General features: G+C 45.6%; 1 protein-coding gene across 1 annotated transcript in view; it reads right to left on the bottom strand.

Annotated features, from left to right (window-relative positions):
- Positions 1-17,787, bottom strand: part of CFAP77 (cilia and flagella associated protein 77) — a gene marked incomplete at its 5' end in the record, with an annotated part of 38,359 nt that overhangs the window by 10,039 nt on the left and 10,533 nt on the right. The window contains 2 exons of the mRNA XM_081339844.1: positions 6,652-6,880; positions 7,741-7,840. Of these exons, the coding sequence (XP_081195970.1) occupies positions 6,652-6,880; positions 7,741-7,840 (329 nt within the window). The remainder of the gene's footprint in view (positions 1-6,651; positions 6,881-7,740; positions 7,841-17,787) is intronic.

Genomic DNA, 17,787 nt, shown 5'->3' with positions numbered 1-17,787 from the left:
GAGTTTATCCCTTGCCTACTGAAGCGTTTGGATGACCTCAAAAGCTTGCCTGCCCCTCAGGAGACTTAATACCTGGCCTCATAAAGGAAGCACTTGAACACAAACTCTGGAATTCTTCCTCCTGCTTGGCTTTACCACGCCAAAAATGCCAGGGGCTGTAGCCGGTATTTCATTTTGTGGTCTTTCTGCCTGCATGTAAATAGCTGCCCTTCTTAATTTTGCTCCTGGCGTGACTTTTATTGCTAATTATGTCTTCCCACATGCTTCGGAGAGGCTTAATCTCTGCTCATGTTGGCTAATGATGTTAGGAGCTTGATCAAGTGCTGTCCATCCCAAGGGGCCACTGTTAGAGAAAGGAGCAGGTTTTTCCCCAAGCCCAAGTTGGAGTTTGGTGTGCATAAGGAGTGGGGTGCCACAGATCACACCAAGGCTGAGGCGTGCGGAATAGTTTTGGAGTCTGGCCACAATTCTGGTCCATCCCCATCGCCAAATTCTGCTGATTTAGCCTCCCTCCTTTCATCTATCTATCTATCTATCTGTCTGTCTGTCTGTCTGTCTGTCTGTCTGTCTGTCTATCTATCTATCTATCTATCATCTATCTATCTATCTATCTATCTATCTATCTATCTATCTATCTATCTATCTATCTATCATCCATTATTTCTTCTCTCCATCCATCCATTCATGCATCCATCCTACTTATTTATTATTTATCTGCCTATGTCTATACATCTTTCTCCTTCCCTCCCTCCATCTTATCTGTCATCCCTCCATCTTATATCTATCTATCTATCTATCTATCTATCTATCTATCTATCTATCTATCTATCTATCTATCTATTTACCTACCTACCTACCTACCCATCATATTTATCTATCCACCCATCCATCTCTATCTACTATCTATCTATCTACCTATCTACCTATCTATCTATCTACCTATCTACCTATCTACCTATCTACCTATCTACCTACCTACCTACCTACCTACCTACCTACCTACCTATCTATCTATCTATCTATCTATCTATCTATCTATCTATCTATCTATCTATCTATCTATCTATCTATCTATCCATCCTTCCATCCGTTCACCCACCCATCTTGTTTGGAAGATGCTCGGAAGAGAAGATGGTCCCCACTGAATCCCTTGTCATTAGACCCTCTAAAATGTATTTATGCACGCTTTCAAAACCATTGCCTTTCACCAGGCACTTATTCCTCCCTCCTTTTGTATTTTTAATAAACTCCTCTGCTAAATAATTTCCAAGAGCTGAGGAACTTAAAACCCTCTTCCACCTGGTTATAGCAGCAAAGATTTTGGGAATGAGCTTTCTGGAAAACCTTACCTTTTTTTTTTTTTTTTTAATGAGCTCCCTTTTGCTGCCAAATAATTTTTTTTAAAAAAACAACCAAAAAACAAAACCCGTAATAAACTATTAACAGTATTTTAAAATCAAAATGGCAGGAGCTTGAAATGAATGACAAACTCTTCCATTTTTTTTTTAAATAGATGGGAAGAAGCTAGTTCTCTTTCTCTCCCTTCCCCTCTTCTCTCTAAAAATGGAATCCGAGATGAAAAGAAACAATCGTTATAATTTGCAAATAGAAGGCTGACACTTTTGGGGGGATGTACACGTGTTCCATCCTGACAGGTGTGATGTTCTTTTTGGGCAAAACCGTTCTCTATGGGGATTAGAACAAGAGTTTCCCACTGACGGTCCGTCACAGCCTCGCAGCTCATTAAAACTTTTTTCAATTTTAATTTTTTGTTTTCTCGAAGGGAGGATGAAATTTCCCAAGGAACATCAGAGTCTTCTAAGGGGGTTTCAGAAGACTGGGGGGGGGGGGGTTGAAAAGGGTTTCAAGGGGAAAGCCTTGGGTGTGACAAACCACATTTTAGTTACACCTCCCTGTGCCCAAGCGGGCAAAATAATTGGTCATCAGCGGGTGCTAATTTGAAAGAATAGCCAGAGGCTGCTATTTTTTCTTTTTCTTTTTCTTTTCTTTCTTTTTCTTAAAATTCCCGGGAAATCGGTGACAGCAGAGAAAGTACTCAGCTCCAGAGGATGGATGTTGATGCTGCCTTCAGAAGAGACAGCGGTTTTGTTAAAATTAAAACCTCGGTAGGAGAGGAGAACGTCGGAGGAGCGAGGTGAGCTGGGAACAAACGTAGCATCACAGCACTCGGGAGCAAGGATGTGTCAGCTTCTTCTGAAAACTTTCACAACGGCAAAACTTACAAAACGCATCTTTTCAGACCTGACAGCCGAGGCCTGAGTTGATGGCATAGGCTGGGTGTTCCTGGCCCAGCACAGAGATAACCAAGAGCAGATGAATCCCAAGAAAGAGAAATTGAGAGGTGGCAACGATGGGGAACTAAGTGTGACCAGAAGAAACTTGATTTACCTTGGGAAATTGCCAGTCAAGGCTGGAAGGAGGTGTCAAGCAGGGAACTAGCCCTGAGTCCTCGCATGGCTGCAAAGGCATAAATGCGACTCCCCCTAAGATCCATTAAACATTATTTGGGTGTTCTCAGGACAAGCTAAAGCTAATATGCTCAAGTGGAGGCTCTTAACAGATAGCGACACGCTGTGTGAGTGTGGAGAGATGCAAAGTCCATCCCGTCTGCTGGTATGTCGGCTACGACCAGCAACATGTACTGACAATGACTTACTTTGGGTCAATGACAAAACCAGGAAGGTGGCTTCATTCTGGCAGTCTAAAGTTTGATCGAGGAGGAGGAGGAAGAGGAAGAAGAGGAGGAGGAGGAAGAGGAGGAGGAGGAGGAGGAGAAGAAGAGGAGGAGGAGGAGGAGGAGGAAGAGGAGGAGAAGGAGGAAGAAGAGGAGGAGGAGGAGGAGGAGGAAGAGGAGGAGAAGGAGGAGAACGACTGTGGTGTTCTTAGTGCTCTCTGAGCTTGTTTTCTTGCAGACATTTCTTCACCTAACTAGGTAACATCAGCAGCCAAAGGCAAGCAGTCTGGGGAGATTCTTGTAATTTAGGTAGGAATCAATAAAGTTGCTGATTTCAGCTACAGGCAGTCCTCACCTTATGACTACCTGCATCCATGAGTGTCTTAAACAAATTTATATGGTTGTCCAACTTACAAATCGGGACTTTGGGCAGCTTACGAACAGACAGACCCCTGGCACTGTGAGTAGATTCAGGGAAGATTTTTGTTTTTTAATAAGCTTCCAAAATTTGTGACATCTCTCTTGATGTTCTCCTTTTTTTTTGCAAATCCTAAATGAAGCCTGATGCACAAATTAGCAGTGACAGCGGTTGTGCCCTGAAAGAAATAATTCTTTGTTGAATTGACCGTCCTTATATCTGGGGGGAACTTGACACCAATCCGATTTTCTGGCTGATTGGAACTGCAGGAGAAGTCTAGGCAGTAACCATCTGGAGCAAAAGACCATCAGGAACGGACCCCTTCCGTTTGACCTCCTCCTCCTCCTCTCCTTTTTCTTTTCTTTTTTTCTTCTCTTTTTCATTCCCCTCCTTCTCTTCCAAGTGTCTGGAGACTAAATTGTACGATGAACAGTTGAGGGAGCCAGGTATTGTCTGGTCTACTGAAGAGAAGGATTAGCGGGGAGATGACAACTGTCTTCTAATACTTGAAGGGCTGTCGCAGAAAAGAGGGGGTTGATTTATCCTCCAAAGCTCCAGAGGGCAAGGCAAGAAGTAACGGGTGAAAAACACGTTAAAAGAGAAATCCAACCTAGAATTAAGGAGACCTTTCCGGGATGCTGAGAACAATTAATCAGTGGAGAATGGCTTTCTTTTGGAAGTTCTCCCCATCCTGGCGACCAGAACTTGGACACCGTATTCCAAGTCTGGTCTTACCAGATCTTCTTCAAAAGGAAAGGAAAACAGATGTGCTTCCAGATTGTGTGTGTGTGTGTGTGTGTGTGTGTGTGTGTGTGAGAGAGAGAGAGAGAGAGAGAGAGAGAGAGAGAGAGAGAGAGAGCCTACGCAAGCCACTTCAACCATCTCAAAAGCCGATCAATCGAAGCCATGCGCTCAACGTGCAAGTCCCCCTTCCCACAGAGGAACACCTGGCAGCCTATCTGCAAACAAGGCCTGCCAGGAGAAAGAATCTTGTGTTGCAAAAATCTGGTTTTGCACGAGGCGACCCTTGTAAAGATCAGAAACCGGTGCGCAGCGCTGCGCCACCTGATTGGAGGGAGACCCTTGGGGTCTGCAGGGAAACTTACCTCTTCCTCGTTAGCGCTGACCTTGATAGGAGCCATTGGCGGCTGATGAATAGCCTACGATCCCCCCCCATCAGACTCCGGGGAACAGCCATATTATCTGCTATCCTCCCATCTGTGTCTCCCTCGCCCCTCCCGGCTTTCATCCCTGGCTATAAATCTCTGTCCAAAACTTTAAGAGGAAAAAAAAAGGAGGGGGGGGGAGAGAAAGATGTGAAAAATGTCCTTTTTATGGGAGCTCATGACAAAAGCCAGCCCGGAAGGAAATCAGAAGGGAAAGCTAAGGGGATTGCAGGTTGGGGTGACAGGCAAACACCGTGGAAGGGGTGAAACGGGGAGACATCAGAGCTAGCCAGGAATGCTCCATTTTTGAATAAGCTGGTTAATTCAAAGTAAAAAGCGAAGAGGAAGATAACTTGGTTAAAAAAAAGAAGAAGCGATGGAGAAGTTAGAAAAACAGAGTAACAAAATCGGAAGGGACCTTGGGGGGGTGTCTTCTAGTCCAACCCCCTACTCAAGAAAGAGACCCTATAACATTCCAGACAAATGCCTGTCCAATCTCTTCTTAAAAAAAACCCAGTGATGGAGCGCCCACAACTTCTGGAGGCAAGCAGTTCCACTGGTCAATTGTTCACCCTGTCAGGAAATTTCTCCTTAGTTCCAGGTTGATTCTCTTCTAGATTAGTTTCCATCCGTTGCTTCTTGTCCTGCCTTCGGGTGCTTTGGAGAAGAGGTTGACCCCCTCTTCTTTGTGGTAGCCCCTGAGATATTGGAAGACTGCTATCATGTCACTCCTAGTCCTTCTTTTCATTAAACTGGACATACCCAATTCCAGCAACCGTCCTTTACATGTTGTGGCCTCCAGCCCCCTGATCATCTTTGCTGCTCTTCTCGGCACTCTTTCTAGAGTCTCGCCAACTTTTAGCTGGGATTCTTAGCAGCCTTCGGGGATCAGCTCCTAAATTTACCTATCCAGAATAAGGGGTTAAAACAAACCCTAACCCTTTCTCCCTCCTTCTTTCCATTCTCTTCTTAAAACCCAAAGTGGCTGTAATAATCCAATAATTAGCTTTGATCTACACCCTGTTTTTAAAGAGCGGGAATAAATACCGCAGGCCAGCCCACTTAAAAGGGGGCGATTAAAGAAGATCGGAGACAGACTCTAATAACTGGAAATGAACAGCTCACCTCTTTTTTCCCCCACCCACCCACCCACCCCCAGCCGTTGGGCAAAATCTTTGCCATTTTTTTTCTGGGTTGGGATGGATGTCCCCTGTGTTATTTCTTAATATGAAAACAAGACTGTTGGCTGGGGGTGTAGGAGGCCATGGAGGATTTTTTTTCCCCCCTGGGCAGTCACTTAACCTCCATTTATGAAGAAAAAAGGAAAATTTGGAGCCGATTCTGCGGGGGCCTGTTGTGCGGGAAATCATTTCCTGTCACGGCTTAAAAGCTCTTTGTTTGCCATCGAACCCACAATCCTTGTCGTAGCCATGATGGCTTAGTTGTAATCAAGATAAAGCTTTATGGCCAGGGGTTTGGCGGCTCACAGCGGCCCCAACCCCGCATTTTCATATGGCTGCAATTAATGTTAATGCCGGCGATGAAAATGGTCATTAAAGACCATTTTAAAATCCATCGCATTTGCATATGCAAATCTTTGCCATTTGCTGGCCTCTTTAATCACCACCTCCGCCCGCAAATAATCCCTCTCCCCTTCCTTTTTTTTTTTGGTACTTTTATTTAAAACAAGGAAAATAAAATCTTTAGTACCAATTAGCTTTTTAAAATGAAATCTATCACCAAGCACTCTCGCCAGGAGCAGAGGACCCCAGAGGAGCCGGGGAATTTTACACGAGGGTGTAAAATAATTATTTCAAACCTTCCCCCGCAGCTAAGCAAGGCGGCCCCATTTTACGACCTTTCTTTCTTTCTCGCCACTGTGGTTAAGCAAATGGCTGGTAAATTAAGTTGCAACCCAGGTCATTGTGTGAATCTGGCTTCAACCAGTTACCCGGCTGGTCAGAAGGACGCAAGAGGGGATCCACGTAACACTGGGACGCTGCGACCATCGTAAAGATAAACAAACCCAGTTTTCATCTGAGATGGTCGTAAGTGGGAGGACTGATTGTAAATCGCTTCCCCCCCCCCCGTGCTGTTGTCACTTCGAACAGTCACCAAACGTATGGCGACTACTGGCCAAATACTTCCTGAGGCTCTGCCTCTTAGCATTTTCATGCTTTTTATCTAGGAAGCCTTGGGCACCACACCAAACGCAACGTGCACACACACACACACACACACCAGATGTTCCCTCCACCTCCAACACGAGGTAGAATGGTTGGAACACTTCATCAATGAAAAGGAATTTCGAGAAATGGTTTGAGTCAGGTCTCCAGCCCAAATCCTTTGATGGGGAACCCTCTGCCCCTCACCTTGGTGGTCTTCCATACGTCATGTCTGCCGGGACCTTGGGAGGGGTCCTCTTGAAGCGACGTTCGTCCTCCACGTTGACATGGAGGTCCTTCATCTTGCGGTACAGGTTCTGCTCATGGGCTGTGACGTAGCCATCCTTGACAGCGTGAAGGTTGGTGGCCAAGTAATCGCGGGGTTTCTCCTTCTCCAAAATAATCCTGGGCTTCATGACATGCCAGTGGCAAATGGCTGGGGGAAAAAAGAGGAGACCTTAAGGAGAGATCAGGGACGTTCAAAGGAGCCCCCCCCCCCAGAAAGCAAGGAAAGAAGAATTGCAGAAGAACATCGTTGGAAGGGGCCTTGGAGGTCTTCTAGTCTGGTCTAAGTCCCTGCTCAATTCCAGACAAATGGTTGTCCAATCTCTTCTTTAAAAACTGGAGCACCCACAACTACTGGAGGCAAGCCGTTCCAACAGATTATTTGTTCTCGCTGTCAGGAAATTCCTCCTTAGTTCCAGGTTGCTTCTCTCCTTGATTAGTTTCCATCTGTTGCTTCTTGTCCTGTCCTCTAGTGCAGGGGTCCCCAACCCCTGGTCTGTGGACCGGTACTGGGCCATGGCATGCCAGCAACCGGTCTGCACAAACAAGCAAAGCCCCATCTGTGGGATGCAGGCAGAACACAAAACCACGCACCCTCCGGTCCGTGAAAAAACCTCTCCACGTAACCGGTCCCTGGTGCCCAAAAGCTTGGGGATCTCTGGTCTATTGCTTTGCAGAATAGGTGGACCCCCTCTTCTCTGTGACAGCTCCTCAAATATTGGAAGAGTGCTATCCTGTTACCCCTAGTCCTTCTCTTAGTTGGACTAGACATACCTAGTTCCCCTAAACATTCATTGTAGGTTTTAGCCTCCAATTCCCCTAAGCATCTTTGTTGCTCCTTTGCCCTCTTTCTAGAGTTTCAACCTCTTTTTTGAAATCCAGAGGTAGAAGCTTTCTTGAGTTGGAGCTGGATGAAAAAGACAGCCCAACCCTTCTCCCATTCTCGGTGGTGGAAGGGACCCCTTTTGCATGCCCAGATCTAGATGTGATCCACACGATCGATTAGCTTACCTTCAGGGACCCCTCCGTCCATTCCGTGTAAATACAATCCATAGTTAAAATCATAACCCGGAAGAGTGTAGTTACTTCTACGGGGTTTCCCCACTTCTGGCTGCCAAAGAGAAATGCAAATTCATTAGCGGGTTTATCCATCGATGTATATATATTTTTTGCAAGCCCCAATCTCTATGATTGTACAGGTAGTCCTCAACTTATGATCACAACTGGAATCGGGAATTCCATCGCTAAGCAAAACTATTGTTGAGTGAGACAGGCCCAAATTTTCGTTTTTTTTTTTTTTGGCTAGGCTGGTGAAGGAAATTGGTTTGTTAAGTGATTGGCTTGTTTGGGGAAAAGTGTTTTAATCTAGAAGAGAAGAGAAGAGAAGAGAAGAGAAGAGAAGAGAAGAGAAGAGAAGAGAAGAGAAGAGAAGAGAAGAGAATAAAATAAGAGAAGAGAAGAGAATAAAATAAGAGAAGAGAAGAGAAGAGAAGAGAAGAGAAGAGAAGAGAAGAGAAGAGAAGAGAAGAGTTGGAAAGACTAGACTAGACTAGACTAGACTAGACTAGACTAGACTAGAAGAGAAGAGAATAAAAGAGAAGAGAAGAGAAGAGAAGAGAAGAGAAGAGAAGAGAAGAGAAGAGAAGAGAAGAGAAGAAAAGAGAGAGAAGAGTTGGAAAGACTAGACTAAACTAGACTAGACTAGACTAGACTAAACTAAACTAGACTAGACTAGACTAAAAGAGAAGAGAAGAATTGGAAAGACTAGACTAGACTAGATTAAACTAGACTAAACTAGACTAAACTAGACTAGACTAGACGACTAAAAGAGAAGAGAAGAATTGGAAAGACTAGACTAGACTAGATTAAACTAGACTAAACTAGACTAAACTAGACGAGACGAGAAGAGAAGAGAAGAGAAGAGAATAAAAGAGAAGAGAAGAGAGAGAAGAGTTGGAAAGACTAGACTAAACTAGACTAGACTAGACTAGACTAGACTAGACTAGACTAGAATAGAATAGAATAGAATAGAATAGAATAGAATAGAATAGAATAGAATAGAAACAGAATAGAGTTGGAAGGGACCTTGGAGGTCCTCTAGTCCAGCCCCCTGCTTGAGCAGGAGACTAGTGGCAACCCAGCCGAAGAACCCACCCAGAAGTGTAGAAATGAAACAAAGTAGTTGTGGCTTGACAAATTTCCCGCGCTTCTCTGAGCAGCCTTTCACAACCAGGCCAAGTCAGGAAAAGATCAATGGCGAACAAGAGAAAAAAGTTGGCCAGGCCAAGACAAATATGTCAGAGTTGAGCGAAAGACTTTAATGAAGCTTGAAGAGACACAACAGCTAGTAACCTACGGACTGGTTTTATTTAGTTTTCAAATTAACTCCCTTTCTTTCCCGAGGTGCCCCCCCTCCTCCCCCCCCCGGGGCTTTTGCAGTGTCCGTGGGATTCATTGAGCCGTGATTGTCCTTTTTGTCTTGACCGAGGTCTCCATGGTGAAGCCAGGCAGAGATTAGCCGGCTTTGCAAGGTTCGCGACAGAAATTGAGGAGAAGAAGTGGGGTTGGAACGGCCGCCAACAGAGTGGGTGGGAACCCAAGAGTCTATTTTTCCTCTCTAAGCTCGTATTTGGGGTCAACGGACAATGGAAAATGGGAAAATCGGTTTTGTTTCTTCCCCCCACCTCCATTGGTTCAAGGAGGTTGCAAATCCCTCCGGCAAAGTGCTTAAAAATACCTTTCCAGGTTTTCTCCGGCAATTTTCAAGACAAGCCCACCCACAGGCTGTTAAAGAAAGAGACTCACAAAACTCTGTGTCAGATAAGGACTAAAATCTCTTGGTGGGGTTCACGCAGCTGTAAAATAAATAAATAACCCCAGAAAAGAGAGACTTGGCCTAACACGATGGGATCAAATTCCTTTTTAAAAAAAAACAAACCAGAAAAATCAAAGTTTAAAGAGTTTTCGGACCGCTGTCAGCGCGCACAACGTAATCCGAAGCCGTGAATCCAGACAGTCCTCAACGTACGCCGTTTCTGTTGCTATTCAAGGTGGTTGTTAAGGGAAACAACCTGGTTTCTTAAATCTGGACTTTTTTGGTCCCTTTCTTAAAAATCATTTCTAAAGACTTTCAAAAGACTGGACGGCCCATTTGTCTGAAATAGTCGCGTTTCTCCCCGCTCGAGCAGAGGGTCACACTAGATGACCACCGAGGTCCTTTTCAACTCTGTCTGTCTGTCTAAGTCAAGTTGGAGGTTGTTGTTGTTGTTGTTGTTTCTTCCTAGCCCAACAGGTTAGGGAAAAAAATAACAACAACAACAACCAAATCCTGATCCAATTACCCACTCTTTTGTTTTTCATTTTTAACTTAGCCCTTAAAAGCGGACGGCATCCCACCCATCCCTCCACTCCATGTAGGATTTTTTGCTTCCCTGGGTGGAGCCGGCGTTCTTCCTGCCCCCCCCCCTCCCCACGGCTCTCCTCAAGAGCGGATAACTTCATTAAAAGTCATTAAACCTCATTAAGATGTTATTTCACCGGCTTTATTTCCCACCTCGCCGTTCTAATTAAAACCGACGCCGTTCTATTCTTGGAAGATACCCCTGTCCAGTTTTTCCCCTCTCTGGAGAGATTCTCTGTTTTTTTGTGTGTGTTTTGTTATTTCCCCCCCACACACCCCCGTTTGGGCACGGAAGACCTGAAGCATCTCAAATGGGTCCATGGGGATTGGTGTCCCCTCCGTCATCTGCCCTTGTTGAGAAGCCACACACACACACACCCCAAATTATTATTATTATTATTTTTTTTAAAAAAAGAAAGAAAAAAGGAAAGAGGGCAAAGAAACTGCATTCCGATAAGTTGAGCAAGTGAGGGTCAACAATTTTTATTTTTTCCCCTTTAGGATTTTTCCTCCCGTGGAAAAATCGAGGGTGCTGGTGGTGGAGAAAAAAAACCAGGCCGCTGTCACGCCGATGATTACAGAACCTTTATGGGCCGGTTCCTCCTTGACCAAAGCACCGGTTACAATTCTGGCAGCCCATCAACGTGCAACGACCAGGACTGACCTCCACATTTCCGCTGCTGTGCCAGACGGCCTCTGTCGGTAGGAATTTTGCCCCGCTTTATGACTTTTCTTGACCCCGGGTTGGTTGCTAACAGGGTTGTTAAATGAATCTGGCTTCCCCCATCGGTTTTGGGGGGGTCAGAAGGTCACCAAAAAAGGGAGGGGGGTTCATCTCTCTCTCTCTCTCTCTCTCTCTCTCTCTCTCTCTCTCACACACACACACACACAAACACACACACACACACGCACACGCACACGCACACAGGGACACCCCAGGACGTGTACAACTGTCGTAAATACGAACCGGTTGCCAAGCCTCCGAATGTAAATCACGTGATCGCGGGGATGCTGCAACGGTCGTTAAGTGTGAAAAACGGTCCATTTCTCCCCCCCCCCCTCAGTGCCGTCGTAACTTTGAACAATCGCTAAACGGAGGGCTGTGAGTTGGGGGATCCCCTATACCTGGGGGTTGGGGGTGGGGGTGAGTAAAAAAACAAACAAACTTCTAGGAACGCATACATTTTTTTAATTAAGGATTTGGACAATGTGGGACTTTACCCATTCCATTCCTCTTTTGCGGCTCATTTTGCTGGGATCCTTGGAAAGGCTTGGAAATACCTTTCTAGGTATTACTGCTTTTAAATATGGGTTTCACTTAAAACAGAGACGTGTTTACCCCCCCTCTACCCCCTCCATGCCTTAAAACCCCTCACCGCCCTCCCATTACAATGATTATCCTTGACTTATGGGTCCTGGGGAGCAGGGCACTTGCAGGGATCTCCTGCTCCCCCACACACACACATAACTGCCCCCTCCTCTTTGACAGCTCCCCCACCGCCCCCCCCAACCCACAGTTTGATCTCCAGCTTCTCATTTGCATTTACATGATCTCGCTGTGCGGCTTAAGAGATGGAGAGATTGATTTGCTACTTAGCCTGATGTTTGATTACCTTGGGGGGGGGGGGAGAAGGCGCTTGGTGACAATACACCGGGGAGGGAGGGAGGAGGAGGAGGAGGGGGTCACGGGTGGGCTGCGTTTGGGGCCTTATGGGGACAGAGGAACGCCGCCCATCCCCTCTGCAATAGATCAGGTTTGGGGGTCTGTGCAGAAGGGGTGACAGGATTTTTTTGGGGGGGGGAATTGACAGAGGAAAGCCAGCTTGCTTCTGAGTCCTTTGAGTAGCCTAATTGCAAGGAAGTGACGGCGCATTGAGAGAGATCTTAAAAGGAACTCTGTCCAGGTAGAAGAAAGATGCGGAGACTCTGGAAAGGGTGCAGAGAAGAGCAATAAAAACGACCAGGGGACCGGAGGTTAAAACGTACGAAGGGCGGTTGCAAGACCTGGGCATGTCAAGTCTAGGGAAGAGAAGGACCAGGGGTGACGTGGTAGCAATTTGACTTCCAACGTGCCAAACGTTGAACGATCTACTGTCCCGAAATTCTTCAAAAGTTGCATTTGCTGAAACAGGTCTACTTTGAAGAAGGCGATGGTCTAGTCTACTGCCGGAGGCACCAGGCCAGAGAGTGGGAGTCAGTGAGTTCTAGTCCTGCCTTAGGCATGAAAGGCAGCTGGGTGACTTTGGGCCAATCACCAGGAGATGGTGAGTTCTAGTCCCGCCTTAGGCACGAAAGCTGGCTGGGTGACATTGGGTCAATCACCAGGAGGCTGGGAGTTCTAGTCCTGCCTTAGCCATGAAAGCCATCTGGGTGACTTTGGGGGAGAGGAGAAGATGATAGATGGATGGATGGATGGATGGATGGATGGATGGGTAGATAGATAGATAGATAGATAGATAGATAGATAGATAGATAGATAGATAGATAGATAGGTAGGTAGGTAGGTAGGTAGGTAGGTAGGTAGGTAGGTAGGTAGATAGATAGATGGATGGATGGATAGATAGATAGATAGATAGATAGATAGATAGATAGATAGATAGATAGATAGATAGATAGATAGATAGATAGATAGATAGATAGATAGATAGACAAAGAGAAAGATGAAGAGAGATAGAGATAGATAGTAAGGATAGAGAGATGGTGAGAGGATAGATAGATAGATTGATAATGATAGATAGATAGATAGATAGATAGATAGACAGACAGACAGACAGACAGACAGACAGACAGACAGATAGATAGATAGATAGATAGATAGATAGATAGATAGATAGATAGATAGATAGACAAAGAAAAAGATGAAGAGAGATAGAGATAGTAAGGATAGAGAGATGGTGAGAGGATAGATAGATAGATAGATAGATAGATAGATAGATAGATAGATAATGATAGATAGATAGATAGATAGATAGATAGATAGATAGATAGATAGATAGATAGATAACAGATATAGATGGATGAAAGAAAGAAAAGAAAGAAAAAAAGAAAAGAATTCCAAAGGGCTTTGAAAAACAAAACAAAACAGAGAAAACCGCTTGCATTTATCCTCAACTTTATCTGCTCCTGGAAGTCAAGGTAACCAGAGTTTGCCTGACGTCTAACCGGTCCTCAGCCATACTCAGCCAGCCTCTCCAAGCTTGAAGTGATGCTTTGGAAAAAGGGATGGTGGGAATCCAGGCTGGGATTATTGAAGGGGGTGGCAGAGAGAGAGAGAGAGAGAGAGAGAGAGAGGGGAAGAAAAAGGAAAAAAAAAGAACAGCAGGGTTTTCTAATGAATGACAAGCTACTGAGTGGAAATTTAATTTGGTCTAATTAAGCAGCCTTGGTGAGGATTTGTCTGCCGATGAGAAGAACGCCAAAGAGATCTAAATGCAAATGAGCAGGGGGGATTTTGGAGCAAGCACTTTTTTTTGAAGTGCTTCACTGTGTGTGTGTGTGTGTGTGTGTGTGTGTGTGTGTGTGTGTGTGTAGGAAAGAGGTAGCAAAACAACTATGGGTCAGTTTTCTAACAGGCTTGTTGGGAAACATCCTCTTTCCCATTCTTACCTTGGAGCCGAAGCAGAAAAAACGGTTGGGTTGTTCCTAGTTGGTGGCTGAAACGTCGAAGTTTCCCAGATCATGTTATTCCCTGGAAAATGGCACAGATGGATGCCTTCCCCCTTGTCAACAAGGATTGATTGACAGTCATTTGGGGAGGTGCCTCATTCACAGCCATTCCTTGGGCCGATAGAAGAGAATAGTTGTTGCTCAGGGTTGAACTGTGGGGTCCTGGGTACTCTCTTATGTTTGGTGGTTTTCTTGTGGACGTTTCATGAACCGACTAGGTAACGTCATCAGTGCTAGAAGAGAGTGGGGTTTGTAGAGAGGAGGAGGAGGAGGAGGAGGAGGAGGAGGAGGAAGAGGAGGAGGAGAATGAGTTCCTTGGTGCTTTCTTGGTTGCTTTCAACCAGGAGAAGGAGGACAATGCCAACAACGACGACAATTTTGGACTGTATATAAACAGAGCAAATCCTGCAACCCTCCAGCAATGATCACGTTACCTAGTTTGGTAATGAAACGTCTGCAAGAAAAAACAACAACCCCAAACTCAGAAAACAACAGGGACCCCACGACTCAACCATCTCTACGTACGCGAGCAAGCTTTCTTTTTTTTCTCGACTAGTTGAGGCACAAGGCCACCTGCTTGCAAAGAAAGAAAAGGGCTGATCTTCTGAAAATCAAAACGTTCCTTTTGGCCCGGTTCATGGATCTTTCCCCAAGTTTTTTTTTGGATCCTGGATAGCATAGTTTGCTACCTTCATAACTCTGGGAAGGAGTCACCGTCTCCACCGCATTGTATTCCCCCCCCACACACCCCGATTCTCACAGGAAATCAAATATAATCCTATTTAAGAAGCTTTAAATAATTTTGAGCTGACATGCCGGTTTCTTAAAATGCAGCTTAAAATGCGTTTGGCTTGCAATCCTTTTACAACAACAGAAGATACACCCTACGCAACCTGATTAAAAAAAACAACAAAAAAAAAAACACCCAAATCCGTTGGAGAAGGAGGGGAAAAAAAAGAAAGAAAAGAAATTGGTAGAAATGTACCTTGCCACTTCAAACCACAACACAAACACCCTTCCCCCCCACCCGCGGAACTTGGCACTTCACGGCTGGGACTTTAAAAAAAAAAGTCTTCTTCTCGTTCATCATCATCTTATAATAATAATAATAATAAGAAGAAGAAGAAGAAGAAGAAGAAGAAGAAGAAGAAGAAGAAGAAGAAGAAGAAGAAGAAGAAGAAGAAGAAGAAGAAGAAGAAGAAGTTTGAAGGGACCTTGGAGGTCATCTAGTCCAACCCCCTGCTAAGGCAGGAAACCCTATACCATTTCAGACAAATGGCTGTCCAGTCTCTTCTTAAAAACTTCCAGTGTTGGAGCATTCACCGCTTCTGGAGGCAGGTTGTTCCACTGGTTAGTTGTTCTGACTGTCAGGAAGTTTCTCCTTAGTTCCAGGTTGCTTCTCTCCTTGACTAGTTTCCATCCGTTGCTTCTTGTCCTGCTTTCAGGTGCTTTGGAGAATAGCTTGACTGCCTCTTCTTTGGGGCAGCCCCTGAGATATTGGAACACTGCTATCATGTCACCCCTCGCCCTTCTCTTCGTTAAACTACACATACCCAATTCCAGCAACCGTTCCCTGTATGTTTTAGCCTCCTATATGTTTTAGCCTCTTGCTCATCATCCTTTCAGAAGCTCAAGGTGGCTTCAGCTTTGTCGCTCCTGACAACAGCACGGCTTTGTGCAAGGTGAGCCAAGAAGGAGACAGGTGAGATAAAAGCCAGCCATCCCGTTGGCTGTTAAATAGGGCCCATAAAATGTAGAATAGCGGAGTTGGAAGGGACCTTGGAGGTCTTCTAGTCCAGCCCCCTGCTCAAGCAGGAGAACCTCTACCATTGCAGGCAAATGGATGTCCAGTCTCTTCTTGAGAATGTCCAGTGATGGAGCACCCACCACTTCCAGGGGGGAGAAACTTTCTCCTTAGTTCTAGGTTGCTTCTCTCCTTGATGGGTTTCCATCCTTGTCCTTTGGAGCATGGGTTGCCTCCCGTCTTCTCTGTGACGGCCCTTCAAATATTAGAATAGTGCTATCGTGTCACCCCTCCCGGGTGTTTTCTAAGAAGAGACTGGACAACCACCTCTCTCAACTAGTATGGGCTTTCCTGCTTGAGCAGGGGGTTGGACTAGAAGACCTCCAAGGTCCCTTCCAACTCTTGTTACTCTCTCATTTTCTTCACGAGACTTTGTTGTTGTTGTTAGCTGCGAAGTCGGGTCTGACCCATCACGAACCCATGGACAACATTCCTCCAGGCCTTCCTGTCCTCTACCATCTTCTGGAGTCCATTTAGGCTCACGTCTACTGCTTCTGTGACTCCATAACAGCCACCTCATTCTCTGTCGTCCCCTTCTTCTCTTGCCCTCCACCTTTCCCAGCATTAGGCTCTTTTCCAGGGAGTCCTTCCTTCTCATCAGGTGGCCAAAGGATTTGATTCACGAGACTAGACATACCCAGTTCCTGCAACCATGCTTCATTTGTTTTATCCTCCAGTCCCCGCATCGTCTCTGTTGCTCTTCTCTTTCTAGAGTCCAGCATCTTTTTTTTTTTTTTGGTATCGTGCTGACCAGATCCAGACTCAAGTGTTCCTAGCGTGGTCTTACTACGGAGTCTTAAAGCAGTACTAACACTTGACGTGATCTTGATGCCGGAGTAGGGATACTACGTCCGTGTCTTTCTTTCAAAGGCTGCAGGGTTTAGGTAGCTTTTCCTAGTTCTTGTTTATTAATAATAATAATAAGTTGGAAGGGACCTTGGAGGTCATCTAGTCCAACCCCCTGCTGAGGCAGGAAACCCTATACCATTTCAGACCAATGGCTGGCCAGTCTCTTCTTAAAAACTTCTTAAAAACACCGCTTCTGGAGGCAGGTTGTTCCACTGGTTAGTTGTTCTAACTGTCGGGAAGTTTCTCCTTTGGTTCAAACGATAATTATAAAAGCTAACTAGCTCACCCCCCCCCCCCATTAGACAGACCTTCTTCCATCCCAGATGGCCTTCCAAGTTGGTTAGCTCGGGAGGGATCTGGCTTTCCAGAACATTCTCGTTTCTTTTTGGGGACCAGTCTCCCCCTTCTTGCATTTCCATGTCCCTTTGCTAAATGCGCCAGAGAGCCCCATTTCCTGGAAGGATGGAGAAATCTCCCCCTCCGCGAAGACTCGTTCATCTGGCTGAGTATTCCCCTTCATTAGGCCAGGATCTCAGACTGTAAAACCTTCTTAATTTCCAACATCGCGGCTGTTTATTTAAATGCTAACTCACATTATGAAGTGATAATCCGCCAGGCGCAAGAGATAATTTATGAAGCATTTAAATTAAGAGAAGCAGTTAATTGGTAGCATGTGTCTGGTAAGCCTGGCTAACACCAGAAAACTAAAATAAGGCAGGAAAAATGGAAGGTGAAGAGATATTTATCTCCCCACCCCCACCCCCTCTTTTTTTAAAAAAGTTTTGCCTCCCTAATGGACGTGCACGCGTGTCTGTCTCGCTTGGTGGGATCCGACGCTTGCTTTCGAACTACCGAACACCAGACCGGAAGTCTGAATTTCTGGGTTCACGTAATACGACAAAATGTTGGCTGGAAGGAATTGGTCGTAAGTGCAGAGAAGGAGGAGAAGGGGGAGAAGGAGGAGGAGGAGGAGGAGGAGGAGGAGGAGGAGGAGGAGGAGGAGGAGAAATTTAATTCCGCAGGAAGGCTAAAATTACTTTTATTGAGGTGGGCTCTAAGAAACCGCATCTTGCAAGTCTGATTGTGTGGACATACCCTCCCCTTCTTACACTCCTGTGAATTAGGGTGTGTGTGTGTGTGTGTGTGTGCGTGTGTCTGTCTTACGACCATTCGTTTAGTGACTGTTCGGAGTCACAACGGCACTTGGAAAAAAAAGGGGACTTACTCACATCGGTCCCATTTACGACCCAGGATCACGGGATCCAGATTCGGATGCTCGGCAACTGGCTCCTATTTACGACGGTCGCAGCCTCCCGGGGTCACGTGATTTCCCCCCTTT

The sequence above is a fragment of the Vipera berus genome, assembly GCF_964194415.1.
Source record: "Vipera berus genome assembly, chromosome: 15".
Lineage (NCBI taxonomy): Eukaryota > Metazoa > Chordata > Lepidosauria > Squamata > Viperidae > Vipera > Vipera berus.
Note: the sequence above shows the minus strand (reverse complement) of the source record. Positions and strands in the feature narration are given on the sequence as shown.